This window comes from Panthera uncia, chromosome B1, assembly GCF_023721935.1.
Source record: "Panthera uncia isolate 11264 chromosome B1, Puncia_PCG_1.0, whole genome shotgun sequence".
Lineage (NCBI taxonomy): Eukaryota > Metazoa > Chordata > Mammalia > Carnivora > Felidae > Panthera > Panthera uncia.
The window spans coordinates 43,239,387-43,262,202 of record NC_064811.1 but is presented as its reverse complement, the minus strand read 5'-3'; the positions used below and the strand labels follow the sequence as shown (position 1 = coordinate 43,262,202).

Below are 22,816 nucleotides of genomic sequence, written 5' to 3'. Positions count from 1 at the left end.
ACAAGGTGGTGAATACCAGGAGACAGGAATCAATGTGAGCTATGTCAGAAGTTCCCTACAACAGTTGTTTTTGACCTGTAGAAAATAGTGGAATGAAAAGAATCAAGAATAAAAAGTGAGTTAAATAAGCAGCATGCCAGGGTTGATATGGGGAGTATTATTCAGTTTTCAACAAACCTTATTAAGTACTTTCCATGTGCCAGAAAGTACTAGATAGGGGTCTAGATGCTCAGAATACAACAGTGAATAACCCGGACAAGTTTTCTGCAATCATGGATCCCATGTGAAAGAGTTTTTTCAAAGAGGCTTTGTATGCTTAGAAGAAAAAGATCCAGTATATTTTATAAAACATATTTTCTGAGAAAAGTGCTTAAATCTAGGGTACCTTGAATTTATTGAAACTAAAAGTAATACAGAGATTGTTCCTCCTTGCTTCTTTTTCTCTCATGCCAGTGTCCAATCCTAGTAAATTCAACTAGCCCTGCTTCCAAGTATACTTCACATATGTGTACTTTCCTACTGTATTTACTCTTAACCACCACAGTCCTCCTGGAGTTAGGGAAGAGGTCCACTTGACATAGATTTTTGAGAAACTTTAATGTGTAGATAGGTTTTAAGGTCATGAATCCAAATATGATCACCAGGTGAATGAATGGCGACACACACACACACACACACACACACACACACACACACACACACTCACCCACCCACCCCAAGGGCTAAGCACTGGGGCATTCCACCATTAAGATATGAAAGAAACAAGGAAGAATCAGTCACAGAGGAGACTGAAGGGAAATATCCAGTCAGGTATGAATAAAACCGAGAAACTGAGTTTTCCTAGAAGCCAAGAAAAAGTGTGTCCATGAGGAGTGAACAGTCGGCTTTGTCAGATTCACCTTAAATAGGTTAAATTAGGTGAGCACTGAGAAGTGTGCACTGAGTTTAACAACAAGTATTCATTGATCAATAAGAAAAGATTGGGTGGAAAGCAATATGAGTGAAAGCCTGATTAGAGTGGGCTTAAAAGAGAAATTCCTAGGACAGGGTAATTAGAGACAGTGAGTAGGGAAGGTTTTCCTACAAAAAGGAGAGGAGTGGAAGAGTATTAGGAAGAAATAGGCTTAAAAGAAGCTTTTGATGTTTAAGGTGGGAGAAATAATAGCATGTTCGTATACTGGTAAGAATGGTCTGATGGAGAGAGAATTACTGCTAGAGATAGAGAAAAAAATGCTAGAGCAAAGTTCTTGAGCAGGGGAGAGAAGATGGGATCCAGGCCACAAGTAGACAGATTGGGCTTAGTGGAAAGATCATTTAATGATAGAGAGGTTTAGTAGACTGTGATCTTTAGGTCAAATCTCATTCTCTGCCTGGTTTGATAACACTCACAAGCTAAAAATATGGTTTCCACATGTTTCTCAGTGATTGAAAAAAAAAAAATCAAAAGAAGAATGGTGTTTGTGACACATGAAAATTATATCATCAAATTCCACAGCTACACTCAATTGTGTATATATTGCCTATGTTTGCTTTTTTTTAATTAAAATTTTTTAATGTTTATTTTTTAGAGAGAGTGTGAGTGGCAGAGAGGCAGAGAGAGAGGGAGATACAGGATGCGAAGCAGGCTTCAGGTTCCCAGCTGTCAGCGCAGAGCCGACACAGGGCCCAAACCATGAGATCATAACTTGAGCCGAAGTCAGATGCTTAACCGACTGAGTCACCCAGGCGCCCCTAATTTTTTTTTTTAATGTTAGTTTATTTTTGAGAGAGTGCGCGAGCAAGCATGAGCGGGGAGGGGCAGAGAGAGAGGGAGATACAGAATCTGAAGCAGGCTCCAGGCTCTACACTGTCATTACAGAGCTCAGCACGGGGCTTGAACTCAGCAACCATGACATCATGACCTGAGCTGAAGTCGGACGCTTAACCGACTGAGCCACCCAGGAGCCCTGCCTATGGTTGCTTTTGTGCTGCAACAGCAAGTTGAGTAGTTGCAGCAGAAACTACGTGGCCCCCAAAGCCTATAATATTGACTCTCTGGCCCTCACAGAGAGCATTTGCTGACCCCTAATCTGTAGTGACATAAAGAAAGGCAGAGTATATGAGGACAGATGCTGTTAGTTAGGTTGATACGATAATAGGAGCTTATAGCAATGTCCAACAGTCAAACAGGAAGCAGAATAACCAGCTAAGAGTGAGGTTAGGAGAAGAGTTGTTTGAAGTTTGAAAAGAGCCGAGCAAGTGTTAAGTTGTTTTCTAGGAGGGGCGCCTGGGTGGCTCAGCCGGTTAAACATCCAACTTCGGCTTCATGATCTCAAGGTTCATGAGTTCGAGCCCCACGTCAGGCTATGTGCTGACAGCGCAGAGCCTGGAGCCTGCTTTGGATTCTGTCTCCCTCTCTCTATCTATTCCTCCTCTACTTTTGCGTGCTGTCTTTCTCTCTCACCCTCTCTCAAAAATAAATAAACATTAAAAAAAAATTTTAATTGTTTTCTAGGAGAGTAGGAGAGTGAGCAGATGTGGAATAGATTAAAAATTGGATTTAAACAGCATTGGGATTTTTCCAGGGGAGTGTGGTGAAGGGAGATAGGAGCAAGAGAGTTGATGATAACCTGTAAGGGTGTGGGTATGATGATTAACCATGAATTTATAAACTTGGTAAAGAGGGGAGAGAAGATACAAAATGAGAGAGTGTGAAAATGTGGTAGAATCAATGTATTTTATGTTCCACTAAAGGATTATTGGAGCTGGCATACTAAAGAGAATAAGAAATAGTGGTCATACAGGAGGATCTTTGAAATTGAGGTTATGGAAAGTTTATTCTTTTTTTTAAAAAATACTTACTTATGAGGTGCCTGGGTGGCTCAGTCGGATAAGCATCCAGCTTTGGCTCAGGTCATGATCTCACGGTTTGTGAGTTCAAGCCCCGCATTGGGCTCTGTGTTGACAGCTCAGAGCCTGGGGCCTGCTTTGAATTCTCTCTCTCTCTCTCTCTGTCTCTCTCTCTCTGTCTCTCTCTCTCTGTCTCTCTCTCTCTCAAGAATAAATAAACATTAAAAAAAATTTTTTTTTAATATTTTGAGAGATAATGCATGCAAGGGGTGGGGGAGAGGAGAGGGATAGAGAGAGAGAGAGAGGGAGGGAGGGGGGGAAGGAGGGAAGGAGGGAATCCCAAGCAGGCTCCATACTGCAAGCCCGCAGGAGCTTGATCCCATGAACTGTGAGATCGTGACCTGAGTGGAAATCAAGAGTCAGATGCTTAACCGACTGAGCCACCCAGGAGCCCTATAAGGTTAATCTTATTGGTAATGATAAGGTCTAAGATATGATCGTAAGAATGAGTGACTGAGGACAGGTGGAAATGAAGATCTTTGTGGGAGAAGACATCAAGGAAGAGCGAAAACATGATGATGAACATGTGAATTGATACTGATGTTGATAACCGTGGATTTAAGAATAAGTTGATGGTAGACTTAGCCAGGAGCAGAAATTTTAATACAGGTACTTAGTGAGGAGTGACCATAAGGGTCAGTAGATAACTGTACCAATGAGAGATAGTCATATAATGATAATATGAGATTCTGGCTGTGAGTTTTGGAAAAGGAGGAAAGGGGAAAATTGTGGAAAGAGGAGGAGGAGGACTTCTCTACCCCTCCAGAGCAGCGATCTGAAGGTTGTGAAAGAGAAAATAGCCACCACTTAAAAGTCCTGCAAGGAAGTGGTGTTTTCTATAGACAGCTAGCTTTTAGTTAGAGCAAGCCAAGCAAATGGATGTTCAAAGATGAGGTTGAGAATACAGGAGATTTTGATATGGTGGGTAATATTCCATTGTATGTATACAACACATTTTGTTTATCCATTCATCTAGCAATGGACACTTGGGTTGCATCCATCTTTTGGCTATTGTGAATCATGCTGCTATGAACATGGGTGTACAAATACCTGTTTGAGTCACTCTGTTCAATTTTTTTTGAGTATATACCTAGAAATGGAACTACTGGATCATGTAGTAATTATTTAATTTTCTGAGGAACCGTCATACTGTTTCCTGTAGTAGCTTCACTATTTTAGATTTTCACCAGCAGTGTACAAAGGTTCCAATTTATCCTTGTCAACACTGGTGATTTTCTGTTTTGTTTTTGTTTTAAATAATAGTCCTCATGGGTGTGAAGTGGTATCTCATGGCTTTAATTTGCATTTCCCTAATGATTAGTGACATTGAGCAACTTTTCTTTTTATTTTTTTTTATTTTTATTTAAAAAAAAAATTTTTTTTTTAACATTTATTTATTTTTGAGACAGAGAGAGAGCATGAACAGGGGAGGGTCAGAGAAAGAGGGAGACACAGAATCTGAAACAGGCTCCAGGCTCTGAGCTGTCAGCACAGAGCCCGACGCGGGGCTCGAACCCACAGACCGCCAGATCATGACCTGAGCCGAAGTCGGATGGTTAACCGACTGAGCCACCCAGGCGCCCCGCAACTTTTCTTTTTAATTAATTTATTTTGAAAGAGGGAGAGAGAGTGCATGCACAAGTGGGGGAGGGACAGAGAGAGAGGGAGAGTGAAAGCTGGGCAGAGCCCGACATGGGGCTCAATCTTAGGAACTGAGATGGTGACCTGAGCTGAAATCAAGAGTCAGATGCTTAGCCAACTGAGCCATCAGGTGCCCTGGGCATTTTTTCAGTGTGTTCACTGGCCATTTGTGTATCTTCTTTGGAGAAATATATATGTAAGACCTATGTTTTTTAATTGGATTGTTTGGGGGGAGGTTTGCTATTCAGTTGTAGGATTCTTTTATATTTTCTGGGTGTTAATTCCTTATCAGATACAGGTTTGTGAATGTTTTCTCCCCTTCCATGGGCTGCCTTTCCACTGTGTTTGTAGTGTCCTTTGATGCACTTTTGTTGCTTGTGCTTGTTGTCACATCCAAGAAGTCGTTACCCAGTCCACTGTCATAAAGGTTTTCTCCTTTTTTTCTAAAAGTTTTATAGTTTTAGCTCTTATGTTTAGGTCTTTGATTCATGACAGTTAATTTTTGTGTATGGTAGAAATTAACAAAGAGTTTAATCATTCTGTTGCATCTGTTTCTATAAATAAAGAATGAAGTAAAAAATTTCTGACTGTAGAACAGAAATTTTTATTTCTTTACCTAATATTGCAGAGGTAAATATTACACAGGTACCTTTGCCTTGTTGTGGGTGAAAACTGATTTGGAGAAGGAAAAGTAGCCAGTTATATTGCTAACTTTGGATAACTGAACTACCAGAAAACATTTATTTTACTGTCTCCTTAGAGCCAAGATTCTGGGTCTGATAATCGTATAAACACAGTCAGTCTCAAAGAAGCCTTGGAAAGGTTTGATCACAGCCCAACTCCTTCTGCTTCCTCCCGGAGTTCAAGAAAATCATCTCACACAGCAGTCTCAGACCCTTCCTGTGAGTACGCTAGCTTGAAAGCAGACTTTGTTTCAAGAGAGTGCTTCTAAATTGTTATTCGTGTCAGCATTTTTCATCAAATGCTACTTTAGTATTATTTTTACATGAAAAAGTTTACTGTAGTATTGTTTGTTAAAAAGCTAGAAACACTCTAATTCAAGTATAATTAACATGTTATATTAGCTTCAGGTGTTCAATATAATGTTTTAACAATTCTATACATTATTTAGTGCTCATCATAGTAAGCATACTCTTAATCCCCTTTGCCAATTTAAGAAACAAAAGAAATGAATAAAGAAAAAGGCAAACAAAAAACCAGACTCTTAAATATAGAGAACAGACTGGTTGGTTTCCAGAGGGAAGGCAGGAAGGAATATGGGTAAAATGCTACTTAAAAATGATTAGTTTTACATTTCTGAACTCTGTTAACTTTTCCAGTGAGCAAGAGGCACACTGCTCACATTTAACAAAGAATTATTTATAAAATAGCCTGTAAAATATTTAGGTAGTAGTGTTGGTATTGTTATGTTGCTTTTAATCATCCCTCAAAAAATAAAGCAAAACTGTTTATTCCTTTTTTACTGGTAGAACCTGTCAGTGTTCTTTAAGTTTGCTTTTTGAGAGTTTTTTTTAGTTCTTGTTTTAAATGAAGACTTGCATAGTTATCATTGAATTAGTAACCTTTTTCTTTTTGTTTAAAGAGTTAAGCCCTTTCATTTCCTAGGGTATTAAAACTATATATTATAAGGAAAAGGAGGTTGTTGGAACCACTTAACACCATGGGTAGAACATTAAAGAGGTTAAACATAGAATTTCTGAAACCTTAGGAAAAAAAATTTCTCCTTTGTAGCTGTTTTTCTCATTTTATAAAAGAGAAATTATACTTTTATGCTTTTAATGGAGGGAGGTACAAAATGCAAATCAGTGTAAATCAGTACATACTCATTAACATAGTGATGAATGTAAATTAGGAATGCATTGCTAAACCTCAAAAACTACAGTTTCTTGCAACCTAAAGTAAACCTTTAGTTTACTGCAGTAAGAATACTTAAAATGAGATCTACCTTCTTAAATGTTTAACCATACGATACACTATTGTTGACTATTAAGTACAATGTAGTGCAGACCTCTAGAGCTTATTCATTGTAGTAAATGGAGATGTTATTGATTAGTAACTCCATATTTTCTTCAATGCCCCCAGCCCTTGGCAAGCACCATTCTAGTCTTTGATTCAATGAATTTGCTTATTTTAGATACCTCATATGATAGAGTCATGCAGTACTTGTTTTTACATCATTGGCTTATTTCACTTAGCATAACATCCTCAAGATTCACCCGTGTTGTATATCTTGAAATTTTCCATTCTTTTTTAAGGTTGAATAGTATTCCATTGTATGTATGTTACCACATTCTGTTTTTTCCATTCACCTGTCAGACATTTAGATTGTTTCCACATCTTGGCTATTGTGAATGGTGCTGCAGTGAGCATAGGAGTGCAAATATCTCTTTGAGATTCTGATTTCAATTCTTTTGGATAAATACCCAGAGGTGGAATTGCTGGATCACATTTGGTAGTTCTATTTTTAATTTTTGGAGAAACCTCCATTACTGTTTTCCACAGTGGCTGCAGCATTTCACATCCCCACCAATTTTAAGTGTACAAGGGTTCTAATTTCTCCACATTCTGGGCAGCACTTTTTTTTTCTTTTTTTGATAATAGCCATCTTACCAGGTATGAAGTGGTATCTCACTGTGGTTTTGATTTGCATTTTCCTGACGAGTGATGTTAACCATTTTTTCATATGCTGGTTGGCCATTTGTAGATCTTCCTTGGAGAAATGTCCATATTCAAGTCCTTAAGCCATTTTGTATTGAGTTATTAGGTTTCTTACTATTGAGTTATAGGAGTAGTAACCATTTTTAAATTCAAAGTTTTCCTGTCTCAAATATTTATTTTGTCCTTAAGAAAAAAGTAATTCAAATGAGCCATCTTATTGTCATAGACTTCACTTTAATTAAATAATTTAGAAAAATAACTTAAAGATCATTTTTATTCACTGAAATCCATTTTGAGATTAATCTTTGGAAATTTTATTTTATAAAGTACTAACACTGTTTTGTTTTTGTTGACTGACATCAGCAACACCAACAAAGATCCCAACAGATACTAGCACTCCTCCCAGACCGCATTTACCAGCTCATGAAAAGATGGCACCAAGGAGGTCATCATTTAGTAGTCAGGTAACTCTTCAGTATTCTTCTGAATACAGAGTTATTAAAAGGGAAAAAAATCATCCAAATCCTTAAAATTCATTAATTTGTTATCCCTTTCTATAAAGACCAACACAGCTGTTGATAAATAACACTCGAGATCTTTCCTTTTTGTGAAGTAGTTCTTAAACATATGCTCTTGATTATTTTACAGGTAAAACATTAGATATTTATTTTAATTAATAGAAGTTAATCGGGGCACCTGGGTGGTTCAGTTATTTGAGTGTCCAACTCTTGATTTTGGCTCAGCTTGTGATCTCACGGTTGGTGAGATCGAGCCCCTCTGCGCTGTCAACACAGATCCTGCTTGGGATTCTCTCTCTCTTTCTTCTTCCCACCAAAGTTAAATAAAAAATAAGAAAAATTAATAATTTAGAGCCATTTTATATTTAATTTCTAATACCAGTCACTTTCAGTTCTGTCTTTTAACTTTTACTGAGAGCCCATGCAAGGTAATGTGGCAGATGCCTTACAAGATACAAGGATAAATAGGGAATAGGCATGTCCAGTGTAGAGGGGGAAACATGCATGCCTGCACTCAGCTAAAAATGCATGAGGCAAAGTGTAATTCAGTTATAAAGATACCATTTCTGGTGAAATGGTATTTCTGGTGAAACTACTTCTGGATGGGTATAATTGTCACTCATTATTTTTTATTTTGCTCCTAGTCCATAAATTCCCAGTCTGTTGGTCAGTCATTAACACAACCAGTGATGTCTCAAGCTGCAAATTTACCAATTCCACAAGGCATGTCCCAGGTATTTTTTGTTTGTTTGTTTGTTTGTTTGTTTGAAACAGTTGAGTATTTTAAAACGATAAATGGTTTTTAAGGTAATAGAGATTTTTAAAAATACATACTTTTAGTGCAGTGAATCTCATGTGTGGCCATTTATAATTTCTGGGGGATATTTTTGATTGTCAGTGATTATTGGGTACCACTGGCCCTTCATAGGCAAGGACTAGGGATGCTATTTGTCTTGAAAGATGCATGACAGGGGCGCCTGGGTGGCTCAGTCGGTTAAGCGTCCGACTTCGGCTCAGGTCATGATCTCGCAGTCTGTGGGTTCAGGCCCTGCGTCGGGCTCTGTGCTGACTGCTCACAGAGCCTGGAGCCTGTTTCGGATTCTGTGTCTCCCTCTCTCTCTGACCCTCCCCCGTTCATGCTCTGTCTTTCTCTGTCTCAAAAATAAATAAACGTTAAAAAAAAAAAAAAAGATGCATGACAGTTTTGTACAACAAAGAATTATCCTGCCTAATATGCTATAATACTCCACTGAGAGACACTACAGATAGAAATAGAAGGATATTAAAGATGAAATATAGCTGTTCATTTTGTTCTTCCTATGGATAGTGGAAGAATCAAGTAATTTTATTCATATATTCATTCATACACAGGGCATTTATTGAGTTCTTGAGATATTGAAGGTGCTCGCAATATTAATACATGTACTGTATGATTTTAATACATCTAGAAGGAATGACAGATAACTACAGTGCAATATTGTATAGTCTGTGCCCAAGGTATATAGGCTGGTATGTGAGCACATTAGATGGACCCCTAATGCAGCCTGAGGAAGTGAATGAAAACTTTCTGGAAGAATTGTTGCTTGGGCTCAGTGCTGAAGGAGACCTACATACAGAAATTAGCAAGGAGACAAAAGAATAGGTATTTATAAAATTGACACTAAATTACTTTTGATTAGAAATTCCTAACTTGTAATTTATGACTCTCTATTCATTCAGTGCTTCAAACACATTAAAAATACTAGGTAGTGGTAAAAATAATCCAAACTGTTTTGTTTGGTGTTAAATATACCTTGACTTAACAGTATTTCAAATAATGATAGTTAAGAATAGGTAAAAAACATTTTTCTGAAAATACCTTTATCTTACATGGTTTTTATCTAAATTATACTATATATAATTTTAGCCATTATATGACACCTGTACAAGTATATTGACAATGTTGTAAATTATCTAAACACCATAACCTTGACTTCCTGTAACATGATTATATAAGGTGCTTAAATATTATCTGTAGTTGCAGTAGTTTTCATCATCGAGTCCTCAATGCTTTTTATTCTGAAGGTTAACAGATTTTTTATGTAAATATTTAGGCATACTTTCAATATTATTAGTTCACTAATCTCAAGATACTGGATGACTATTTCTTAACATTTTAAAGGGATATTTTCATGAAATTTAGTAATACCTGCTATGTCAAAAATGTTCATAACTATCCAGACCTCATATTTTGTTGAGTGATAAAGCCACTTTGCCTCTTAGTTCTGAGATTTTTTTTTCCTGTTATTCTGCCTTCTGTTTATATCTTATTTGCATTTAATAGAAATCCTTTAAGTAATGTCAATGTAAAGTTTATTCAAAGGTATAAATAACTTTTGTTAGGATAAAATATATTTGTATGACATAAATACAACATTTTGAATAATATTTTTAAGAGGCAGAGCTCAAGTACAAATTTGTAATGTTTTCTCATACCTAGTGTAATCTAATGTAAGATATGATTATTGTCAACTTTAGAAGTCTGAGTTGTATACTTTTTGAAAAGTAGTATTCAGTATCAGTACAAACTTTTGAAGATAAAAAAAGCTTTTGGGAGAGCATTTCTCACTTTTAGATGCAGTTCACTATGGGAGGCTATTTTAAGATTAAGGCACATTTCCAATAAATTGAAATTCTTTTTGGTATACTATATCCTGTGCTAAATATTCATAGAAAGAGTTAAATGAGCCTGTATAGACTTAAGTGATGAATCGCTAAGTGTGGCTAAATGTCAAGCAGTAGTAAATAAAAGCTGCTTATGACTCAAGTAAAACATAGTGAAATAAGATTGAAACTCCTGGAAGTAGAATAACTGTGTTTTCTTTCATGTCTGCACTTATTCATTCATAATTGCTTAGTCTTTAAAAGCCTACATTTTGTACTTGTCTGAGAACAGTTTCAGTTGAAAATGTGAGGGGCACCTGGGTGGCTCAGTTGGTTAAGTGTCCGACTTCAGGTCAGGTCATAATCTTGTGGTTTGTGAGTTTGAGCCCTGCGTCAGGCTCTGTGCTGACAGCTTGGAGCCTGGAGCCTGCTTTCAGATTCTGTGTTTCACTCTCTCTCTGCCCCTCCCCTGCTCACACTCTGTGTCTGTCTCAAAAATAAAGAAACATTTAAAAAAAATTTTTGAGAAAAAGGAAATAGTAAAAATATGGTTAGTTATCTGTTTAGATTTTTATAACCTTCAAGTGTGTACAAAGAGGACATTGTAGGGATGACAGAATTTGATATGAGTAACTCTAAGAACCGGCTACTTTTTCATTTGTTAAATGGTAGAGATTAAGAAACTTGTTCTAGGAAATGGTAGAGCCACAATATGATCTCTGGTCTTCTAATGCCAGTGTATACTCAATCAGTCAAGATCTGGTCAGCAGTCAGAAGCCATACCGGAAATTTGAATAGGGCTAATATAAAAAAATATATTAACTGGTAACAGGGAATTCTAAAGAATACAGGCATAATGGATGTAGGGGGCAGCCACTAACTGCAAGTGAAAAGGAGAGTACAGTATGCAAAGAAGGAACAACTTGGAAAACTCTCCCAACCTCCTAAACTTCTTCCTCCAGGCTAGGTTGAAACTCAGTTCCCATTGGGGTTGGTGTGGCTGTAGCCACTGGATGAGAGGGAGGTTCACTGAGGTGCCAGAGACCAGGGCTGGAGGGCAGGAAGCCACCTGCTGGGGTACCAGCAAAATTTGTTGGGGAGCTTCCCATAAGGATGCCAGTGGGACTTGCTGGAAAGCCACCTCCCTTTGCAGTATCCCTCTAGCTCCATCTACTGACATGACTAAGTTTGTGTCCACTGACAAAGGAAGATGTTTATAAGGTCCATCTCCAGTAGCACAAAGCTAAGCAAAGGTGGGTGGTTTAGGAGCCAAGAGGCAATACGTTAGTAATTGGTATAACATTTTTAACTCATGATATATACTGCTTATTTTTCACATTGCACAATTATGAAGAATAAGTGATTCTAAAATATGTTACACTTTTTCCAAACATGGGACTTCAGTTTCAGTTTTCAGCTCAGTTAGGAGCCATGCAGCATCTAAAAGACCAGTTAGAGCAACGGACACGGATGATAGAGGCAAACATTCATCGGCAACAAGAAGAACTAAGAAAAATTCAAGAACAACTTCAAATGGTCCATGGTCAAGGGCTGCAGGTAAGTTATTATATTTGAATACAACAAAGCATGCCATTCACATTTTGGTTTCTTAATAAAATTGACTTTTCTTACTTAAAAATGAGATGCAAGAAATACAGTTCATCAATTTGGTTCAGTAAATACTCATTGGTTACCTACTCAATATGATTGAATTTATAGTCTGATTCATTCCTAAGAATATTTCCATCAACATCCTTGTTTCTCCAGATTAGATTCATCTTGTATAGTCTTTATTTTTAGTAAGCTTATACCCATAATATGAAAATAATATTTTATATAGACTTTTAGGTACATGTTGGTACAGAATTTAGAAATCAATCATCAGTCATTGTTTTAGTGAAATATCAGTAGGTATGATTCAAATTAGTCTTATTTGGTCAATCTACTGACCCACTAAAGTTACATCTGTCAGACTAGTATTTTGGAGAAGGGAAACTTTAAGTGAAAACTACTTCTGTCTCATGCCATAAATTATGAATGATAGGTGATGAAGAACCAGCAGTCCACAGGCCCTTTTTTTTTTTTTTTTCAATATAATTTATTGTCAAATTGGCTAATATACAGGGTGTAAAGTGTGCTCTTCGTTTTTGGGGTAGATTCCCATGGTTCATCGCTTACATATAACACCCAGTGCTTCTCCCAACAAGTGCCCTCCTCAATGCCCTTTACCCATTTTCCCCTCTCCCCCACCGTCCATCAACCCTCAGATTGTTCTCTGTATTTGTTTCCTATGGTTTGCCTTCTTCCCTTTCTTTTTGTAACTTTTTCCCCCCTTCCCTTCCCCCATGGTCTTCTGTTAAGTTTCTCAAGATCCACATATGAGTGAAAACATGATATCTTTCTCTGACTGACTTATTTCACTCAGCATATACCTTCCATTCTATCCATGTTGCTGCAAATGGCATGATTTCATTCTTTCTCATTGTCAAGTAGTATTCCATTGTACATATAAACCACATCTTCTATATCCATTCATCAGTTGATGGACATTTAGGCTTTTTCCATAATTTGGCTATTGTTGAAAGCACTGCTATAAACGTTGGGGTACACGTGCCCCTGTGAATCAGCATTCCTATGTCTTTTGAATAAATTCCTAGTAGTGCTATTGCTGGGTTGTAGGATAGGAACCTCCACACTGTTTTCCAGTTTGCATTCCCACCAACAGTGCACGAGGATTCCCTTTTCTCCACATCCTTGCCAGTATCTGTAGTTTCCTGAGTTGTTGATTTTAGCCACTCTGACTGGTGTGAGGTGGTATCTCAGTGTGGTTTTGGTTTGTAGTGCCCTGATGATGAGTGACGTTGAGCATCTTTTCATATGTCTGGTGGCCATCTGGATGTCTTCTTTGGAAAAGTGTCTATTCATGTCTTCTGCCCATTTCTTCACTGGTTTATTTGTTTTTCGGGTGTGGAGTTTAGTAAGTTTTTTGGTAGATTTTGGGTATTAACCCTTTATCCAATACATCATTTGCAAATATCTTTCCCCATTCTGTCGGTTGCCTTTTAGTTTTGTTGATTGTTTCCTTTGCAGTGCAGAAGCTTTTTATCTCGATGAAGTCTCAATAGTTCATTTTTGCTTTTATTTCCCTTGCCTCTGGAGACTTATTGAACAAAAAGTTGCGGCTGAGGTCAAAGAGATTGTTGCCTGCTTTCTCCTCTAAGGTTTTGATGGTTTCCTGTCTCACATTGAGGTCTTTCATCCATTTTGAATTTATTTTTGTGTATTCTGTAAGAAAGTGGTCTAGTTTCATTCTTCTGCATGTTGTTGTCCAGTTCTCCCAGCACCATTTGCTAAAGAGACTATCTTTTTTCCATTGGATACTCTTTCCTGCTTTGTCAAAGATTAGTTGGCCATACATTTGTGGGTCCACTTCTGGGTTCTCTATTCTATTCCATTGGTCTATGTGTCTGTTTTTGTGCCAATGACTATACTGTCTTGATGATTACAGTTTTGTAGTAGAGGCTAAAGTCTGGGTTTGTGATGCCTCCACCTCTGGTTTTCCTTTTCAACATTACTTTGGCTATTTAGTGTCTTTTGTGCTTCCATACAAATTTTAGGATTGTTCGTTCTAGCTTTGAGAAGAATGCCAGTGCAATTTTGATTGGGATTGCATTTGATTGTAGATTGCTTTGGGTAGTATTGACATTTTAACAATATTTATTCTTCTAATCCATGAGCATGGAATGTTTTTCCATTTCTTTGTGTCTTCAGTTTCCTTCATAAGTTTTCTATAGTTTTCAGCATACAGATCCTTTACATCTTTGGTTAGGTTTATCCTAGATATTTTATGGTTCTTGGTGCAATTATAAATGGGATCGATTTCTTGATTTTCTGTTGCTTTGTTATTGGTGTATAGAAATGCAGGCAGTTTCTGTACATCGATTTTTGTACCCCGCAACTTTGCTGAATTCATGAATCAGTTCTAGCAGCCTTTTGGTGGAGTCTTTCAGGTTTTCCATGTAGAGTATCCTATCAGCCAAAAGCGAAAGTTTGACTACTTCTTTGTCAATTTGGATGCCTTTTATTTCGTTTTGTTGTCTGATTGTTTGTGCTAGGACTTCTAACACTATGTTAAGCAACAGTGGTGAGAGTGGACATCCTTGTCGTGTTCCTGATCTCAGGGAGAAAGCTCTCAGTTTTTCCCCATTGAGAATGATATTAGCTGTGGGCCTTCATCTATGGCTTTTATGATAAGGTATATTCCTTCTAACCTGACTCTCTTGAAGGTTTTTATTAAGAAAGGATGCTGTATTTTGTCAAATGCTTTTTCTGCATCTGTTGACAGATCATATGGTTCTTGTCCTTTATTAATGTGATATATGACATTGATTTGTGAATATTGAGCCAGCCCTGCAGTCCAGGAATGAATCCCACTTGATCATGGTAAATAATTCTTGTTATGTGCTGTTGAGTTCAATTTGCTAGTATCTTGTTTAGGATTTTTGCACCCATGTTCATCAGAGATACTGGCCTGTAATTCTCCTTTTTTGTGGGGTCTCTGTCTGGTTTGGGAATCAAGATAATGTTGGCTTCCTAGAATGAGTCCAGAAGTTTCCTTCCATTTCTATATTTTGGAACAGCTTGAGAATAGGTATTAACTCTGCTTTTAAGTGTCTGGTAGAATTCCCCTGGGAAGCCAACTGGCCTAGGACTCTTAATTAATGCGAGATTTTTAATAACTGATTCAATTTCTTCACTACTTATGGGTCTGTTCAAATTTTTTATTTCTTCTCGTTTGAGTTTTGGTACTATGTGAGTGAGTGTCTAGGAATTTATCCATTTCTTCCAGATTATCCAGTTTGTTGGCATATAATTTTTCATAGTATTCTCTAATAATTGTTTGTATGTCTGTGGTGTTGGTTGTGATCTCTCCTCTTTCATTTGTGATTTTATCTGTTTGGGTCCTCTCTCTTCTTTTTGAGAAGTCTGGCTAGGGATGTATCAATTTCGCTTATTTTTTCAAAAAACCAACTCAGTTACATTGATCCGTTCTGCTGGTTTTTTTGTATCCTGTATTGTTTATTTCTGCTCTGATCTTTGTTATTTCTCTTCTTCTGGTGGCCTTGGGGTCTCTTTGTTGTTCTGCTTCTAGTTCCTTTAGGTATGCTATTAGATTTTGTATTTGGGATTTTTCTTGTTTCTTGAGATAGACCTGGATTGCAGTGTATTTTCCTTTTAGGACTACCTTTGCTGTATCCCAAAGGGTTTGGACTGTTGTGTTTTCATTTTCATTTGTTCCCATATATTTTTTAATTTCTTCTTTAGTTGCCTGGTTGACCCATTCATTCTTTAGTAGGATGTTCTTTAACCTCCATGCATTTGGAGGTTTTCCAAACTTTTTCCTGTGGTTGGTTTCAAGTTTCATAGCATTGTGATCGGAAACTGTGCATGGTATTAACTCAATTCTTTTATATTTATCAAGAGCTGTTTTGTGACCCAGTAAGTGATCTGTTTTGAGAATGTTCTGTGTGCACTTGTGAAGAATGTATATTCTGCTGTTTTAGGATGAAAAGTTCTGAATATATCTGTCAAGTCCATCTGGTCCATTGTATCATTAAGGGCCATTGTTTCTGTTGATTTTCTGTCTGGGTGATCTGTCCATTGTTGTAAGTGGAGTATTAAAGTCCCCTGCAATTAGCACATTCTTACCAATAAGATTGCTTATGTTTGTGATTGATTGTTTTATATATTTGGGTGCTTCCGAATTCATTGCATAAGCGTTTATAATTATTAATTCTTTTTGAAGGGTAGACCTTGTAGTTATACATAAGGCCCTTCTTCATCTCGTTACAGCCTTTAGTTGAAAATCTAATTTGTCTACTATAAGTATGGCTACTCCAGCTTTCTTTTGACTTCCAGTAGCATGATAGATGGTTTTCCATCCCCTCACTTTCAATCTGAAGGTGTCCTCAGGTCTAAAATGGGTCTCTTGTAGACAGAAAATAGATGGATCTTGTTTTTTTTATCCATTCTGATAACCTATGTCTTTTGATAAGAGCATTTAGTCCATTAACATTCAGTGTTATTATTGAAAGATATGGATTAGACTCATTGTGTTAGCTGTAGGTTTCATGCTTGTAATGATTTCTCTGGTCCTTTGTGGTCTTTGCAAAACATTGCACTCACAATCCCCCTTAGGATCTCTTGTAGGGCTGGTTTAGTGGTGATGAATTCCTTCAGTTTTTGTTTGTCTGGTAAAACCTTTATCTCTCCTGCTATTCTGAATGACAGGCTTGCTGGATAAAGGATTCTCGGCTGCATATTTTTCCTCTTCAGCACATTGAACATTTTCTGCCACTCCCCTCTGGCCTGCCAAGTTTCAGTAGATGGGTCTCCTACTACCCTTATGTGTCTACCCTTGTAGGTTAAGACCCATTTGTCCCTAGCTTCTTTCAGAAATCTCTCTTTATCTTTGTATTTAGCCACTTTCACTATGATATGGCATGCAGAAGATTGATTCAAGTTACACCTGAAGGGAGTTCTCTGTGCCTCCTGGATTTCAATGTCTGTTTCCTTCCCCAGATAGGGGAAGTTCTCAGCTGTGATTTGTTCAAACACACCTTTGGCCCCTTTCTCTCTCTTCTTCTTCTGGAACTCCCGTGGTACAAATATTGTTCCATTTCATTGAGTCACTTAGTTCTCTAATTCACTGCTTGTGGTCCAGAATTTTTTTCTTTCTCAGCTTCATCTTTTTCCACAATTTTATCTATTTCACCTATTCTCCCCTCTGCCTCTTCAATCCTTGCTGTTACCGCCTCTAGTTTATTTTGCACCTCATTTACAACATTTTTTAATTCATCATGACTGTTTTTTAGTCCCTTCATCTCTGCAGCAGTAGATTCTCTGCTGTGTTCTGTCTTCTGTGTGTTCTGTCTATGCTTTTTTCAAGCCCAGAGATGAATTTTATGACAACTATTCTAAATTCTTGTTTAGTTATATTGTTTATATCTGTTTTGGTCAATTCTTTAGCAGTCATTTCTTCCCGGAATTTCTTTTGAGGGGAATTCTTCCGTTTCATCATTTTGGCTAGTTTTCTGTCCCTGATGTGTTTTAAAACTTATGTGGCCTGCACCTGGGAGCACTACTATATTAAAGAGGGGTCATACACTATCCAGAGCCTGGCCCTTCAGGAGGTGTTTTTTCGAGTGTGTTATTTGTTCTCTGTTGTTGTGATTCTGGTTGCTTTATCTTCCTACTTGTAGTCATGTTTTGGACCCTCCACTAGGTGTGCTTTGATTTGTTTGCTGAAGTAGCCCTGTGGCCCGCTAGGTGTCCCTGTGGGTCCCTGGAGACATCTTTGTCACTATGCAGCCCGGACTCTTGGAATTCAAAGTCCTTTGGCCTCAATACTGCTGTGTTTGAGGGATGAGGGAATTTCAGGTCCCCCTACTTCTCCACCATGTTGGATCTCTTCCGGTCCATAGGCCTTGAGTAGCACTGAGCTAGGGTAATGTCATCTGATGAAATAAATGGTCCCCAACATGTAAAGTGTTCAAACAAGTAGAGGTTTTGAAATTTATAACACTTTTTTCTGACAATTGGAAACATGATAGAGTTAGGATAACTGGAAGAATGAATATGAATTATGTTTTATTCTGTATTTATTGCTAATTCATTCAGAATGACTTAGACCATCCTGATATTTGCTTTTAAAATTTAATTTGTAGGAATGCTTAGGTGGTTCAGTTGGTTAAGTGTCTGACTTTGGCTCAGGTCATGATCTCACGGTACAATGTGATCTTTATTTCTGAAGATGTTTTTACAGCAGTCAACCCCTGGTTTGAATTTTGGTTCTGTTCAACTTTCTTCTGGAAATTCATCTAACATCCAGCAACTTGCACCTATAAGTATGCAGGGCCAGGTCGTTCAAACCAACCAAATTCAGAGTGGAATGAATACTGGACACATTGGCACAACTCAGCATATGATACAACAGCAGACTTTACAAAGTACATCAAGTCAGGTAATGATATCAAGTATAGTGGGTTATGGAGTGCTCAGTGATTGAAATGTATGCTATTGCTGAAACAAAAATGAAGCTCTATCTCGAATAATTCCATATTTTAACAGTAATAATTAGAAAGTTTAGTTTAGGGGCTCCTGGCTGGTTCAGCCAGTAAGACCGTATTGTCTCATGATATCAGGGTTGTGAGTTCAAGCCTCACCTTGGGCTTGGAGTCTACTTTAAAAATAAATAAATAAAATAATAGGATTTTATTTTTGAGGGTGATCATTAAAATATTTGGTACAAAATTGTTAAATTGTTGATGTTAAATGCTTTCGGTATTTTGACATTTAAAAATTTTATAGTTGGGGCACAGTGATAGTTTAATCAATATTCTAAGAAATTTCATATAAATTCCAGGAAATTTGATGCAGGTGATTGTTATACATCTGTGACTATAAATCCCAATTCTTCAAATGAAATCTATAAAGATGTCTAATGTTAGTCACTCACTTTGGGCATTTAACAGAAATTGCTCGTCTATATTTTATTTCATCCCTGTTAAGATCATGCTCCTTTTCTAAAATCATACCTTGTATTCAAGCAAGGATTGAAGACTAATTCATTCTCAGTTACTATAAGTCTTTTTCCTTTGTATTAGATTTCTCCCAGAGTAACAAGTCCTGCCTCTTCTTTTCTTGCCAGCTATTGTTAGAATGATGCTAATAGTGTATGTATATTTACTGAAAAAATGCTTTCATTTAATTTATCTGTAAAATCTTCTGTTTTCTAGCAGAGTCAACAAAATGTACTGAGTGGGCACAGTCAACAAACCTCGCTTCCTAGTCAGACACAGAGCACACTCACCACTCCACTCTATAACACTATGGTGATCTCACAGCCGGCAGCCGGAAGCATGGTCCAGATTCCATCTAGCATGCCACAGAACAGTACCCAGAGCACTGCTGTAACTACATTCACTCAGGACAGACAGATCAGGTAGTTGTCATATTTCATGAGTTTTTACAAAGTTGTAAAAATTGATTAGTTAAAAAACAGTAATTTGATTTGAAAAAACAGTTTGTAGCTAACTCCCACCAGAGTTCTTGAATTTGAAATAAAATTGCAGATTATGTTCATTGTTTAAGGACTTTATAATAAACGGACAACAACAAGTTTTGTTCTTGGTCCAGAAATGTTCTACCAAATATTATAGAATCCAGCATCTACGGCATACCGTTATAGAAGATTTGTGGCAGGGTTTGTATCACTCTGAAACTTTCATCATTGTAGTACAAATGTTGAGTTTTCAGGCAGTAACAGGGGTTAGGGTGGATACTAGCATAGTTGATATATGTCATGGAATAAAATTAATTTACCTTTCTTGAGTTTTTTGAGTACTGTACTAGGTGCTCAAAATACACTATCTCATTTAACTCTTTTTTTTTTATTTAAATGTGTATTAGGGTCTGTTATTTCCCAGATAAGAAAAAAGTGAGTTTATAGTAATTTGGTCAAAGGCTTATAGGTAGCAAAGGGGGTGATGAGCAGTTTCTGAATTTTAGCTTTGGTGTCTGATTTCAAAAGCACACTAAACATTTGTGGGTCATTCTAGAAAAATAGCCATTCATGACTTATTTTAGTAGGCAGTCCAAATAGCTGACTTAGAAACAAATATTTTGGGGGCACCTGGGTGGCTCAGTTGGGCATCCAACTCTTGATTTTGGCTCAGGTCATGATTCCAGGGTCTTGGGATTGAGCCCTGTGTCAGGCTCCACACTGAGCATGGATTAAGATTCTCCCTTTCCCCTCCCCCTCTCCCTAGCGCGCGCACTCTCGCTCGCTCTCCCAAAAGAAACAACAACGACAAAAAGCAAGTATTTTGAAGAAATATCATTATTTCATATATTGGGAAACTATGTTTTAATGACTATAGGGTCTCTATAGTCTTAAAACTTCTATTTAAAATATTTTTTATTTTTTACTTATTTTACTGTAATACAAGTAGGCTGCTGCTTTTATAATTTTATTGTTGTATCACACTGTGTAATAGATTTTGTTAAAATCCAATAATTTCCAGAGAGTAAAGAAGCTGCAGGATCACAGAGGCAGTGAGAGCAGGGAGAACTTGCTTCTCTTTGGAACTTAGTTCCTCAAGTTAAGTCCAACTTTTAGGTCTGACATTCTGAAAGGAGATGTTATGAATGTGCTCCATAGAAATCTAGAGGGTTCGTTTTAAAGCCTGAGGAAAATTTCATTAGTCTAGAATGCTGATGTGCATTTTGGAGGATACAGTTTAGCAACTACTTGTAGAACCTCTTTTTTTTTTTTTTTTGAGGGGAAAATATATATTTCAGCGAACATTTGAGTGCCTACTAAAGTGAGTATGGCTGGTACATTCCTCATCTCGAGAATGATCAGACTAGGAAGCCATAAAAAGTTAAATCAGTATTACTGTATGATAAATACTTCTGCTTAGGTCTTTAGAAAGAGGAAGTGAGCAGGTTTATAGATTGAGGCAAACAGGTGAAGAGAGGAGTGTGGTCAAGGCAAACTTCACAGAGGAGGTACTTGGCGTGAGTCTTAAAGAGCTTGGCTGTGGGTGTACATGTGATAGGGAGTCTCAGGAGGGTGTTCTCAGCTCAGGGAACAATATATACAAAGCCACAGAAGTGATAGTTAAGCATAAGTAGATTGAAGAATGTCTTTTGGTGCCAGAGATGGATGAAGTATTCTCATCACATTTTATCAGTGAGCAGTTTGGGCAATTCAGATTTTAATTTCTTTTAAGATTTACAGAGAATTGAGGATTTAATACTTCTGTGCCTAAAACACTTTCCAAATGTTACTTTTTCTTTGGGCATCATTCTTCATATGTAAATATTTTGTTCTTTTTTACATATTTTTTGCATTGAATAATACATTTGGTCCTGAAGTATACATAAAAAAGAGTTATTTTAAAGATATGGTATGGATTCAAAAATAGATTCTGGATGTTGTATGTAAGTGATGAATCACTGAATTTTACTCCTGAAACCAATTATTGCACTTTATGTTAACTAAAATTGAAATAAATTTAAAAGAAAAGGAGACAAAAACAAAAAAAATAGGTTTTGTCTTGTGGAGACCACATAAATAATAAAGTGCATTTGTACTAAGTTGGACACCGTTATGTACTTTCCTCAGTTTATAAGTGCAGTTATGCTCCTTTCCCAGGAGAGGCTTAGCTCAGTTTTCTTGCTGTAGTGACCAGTGTGAGAAGCTAACTTCATTTCACAGAAGAGGCAAATAGAAATAATGTTATTCCCTGAACAGGCACCAGGGTTTTTATTATTATTATTTTTAAAATAGAAGAAGGAAGGTGGGAAGGGAGTGAATGTTAGTGACTTCTAATATGGTAAGTACTATACTGCATTGATAAATGTATAAATTGATGGTACTTTTATTCACTGTTGGAATGTCATTTAATTTTCATTTATGTTTATAAGATACAATTTGCAGTGTAAATGTCTTCTGTAAACTAGGGAGATTTTTAGAAATCCCTTATGATAGCTTAGCTGTAAGTTTATCCATGGTTAGCAAAATAATGTGCATTTCGGAGGACACATATATCGGACTCGCAAGTACCTAGTAATTTTATAAAAAGAAAAAAGGTATTTTTTAAACAGGTTTAAAACTTTTTTCATTGTGGTAAAATATACATAAAACATGTTAACTGTTTCAACAGTTCATTGGGTACATGGATACTGTTATGAACATCACTACCATCAGTCTCCAGAACTTTTTTCTTCTTCCCAAACTGAAACTCTGTACCCATTGAACAATAATTCCCCATTGCTTCTACCCTGTAGCTCCTAGAAGCCACTCTTCTGTTTTCTAAGCACATAAGTCTATGAGTTTCACTACTGTAGATACCTCACACAAATGGGATCATACAGTGCATGTCTTTTGTGACTGGTTTATTTCACTTGACACAGTGTCCTCACGGTTTGTCTGTGTTGTGGTGTGTGGTAGAATTTTATTCCTTTTTCAGGGTAAATAATATTCTGTTGTATGAACATACCACATTTTATTTGTTACCCATCGATGGATAGTTGGGTTGCATCCATCTTTTGGCTGTTTTGAATCATGCTGCTGTGAACAGATATTTGTGTACAAATATCTGAGATCCTGCTTTCAGTTCTTTTGAGCATATGCTCAGAAATGGAATTGCTGGATCATGTGGTGATTCTGTACTTAATTTTTTCAGCAATAGTCCATCTGTTTTCCATAGGAGCTGTACTATTTTACATTCCTCTCAGCAGTGCGTATCCCAACTTCTCCATATCTTCACCAACACTAGTTATGTTGTTTGTTTTATCATAGTCATCCTGGTGCAAGTGAAGTGATTCACATTTCCCTTATGATTAGTGACATTGAGCATCTTTTCATTTGCTTACTG

General features: G+C 37.0%; 1 protein-coding gene across 5 annotated transcripts in view; it reads left to right on the top strand.

Annotated features, from left to right (window-relative positions):
* Positions 1–22,816, top strand: part of CLOCK (clock circadian regulator) — a 127,633-nt gene that overhangs the window by 91,898 nt on the left and 12,919 nt on the right. For 4 of the 5 annotated variants that reach the window (XM_049630488.1, XM_049630489.1, XM_049630490.1 and 1 more), the window contains 6 exons: positions 5,291–5,432; positions 7,573–7,673; positions 8,372–8,461; positions 11,775–11,927; positions 18,184–18,393; positions 19,169–19,374. In XM_049630488.1, the coding sequence (XP_049486445.1) occupies positions 5,291–5,432; positions 7,573–7,673; positions 8,372–8,461; positions 11,775–11,927; positions 18,184–18,393; positions 19,169–19,374 (902 nt within the window). The remainder of the gene's footprint in view (positions 1–5,290; positions 5,433–7,572; positions 7,674–8,371; positions 8,462–11,774; positions 11,928–18,183; positions 18,394–19,168; positions 19,375–22,816) is intronic. The other variant, XM_049630492.1, reaches the window with a different exon arrangement.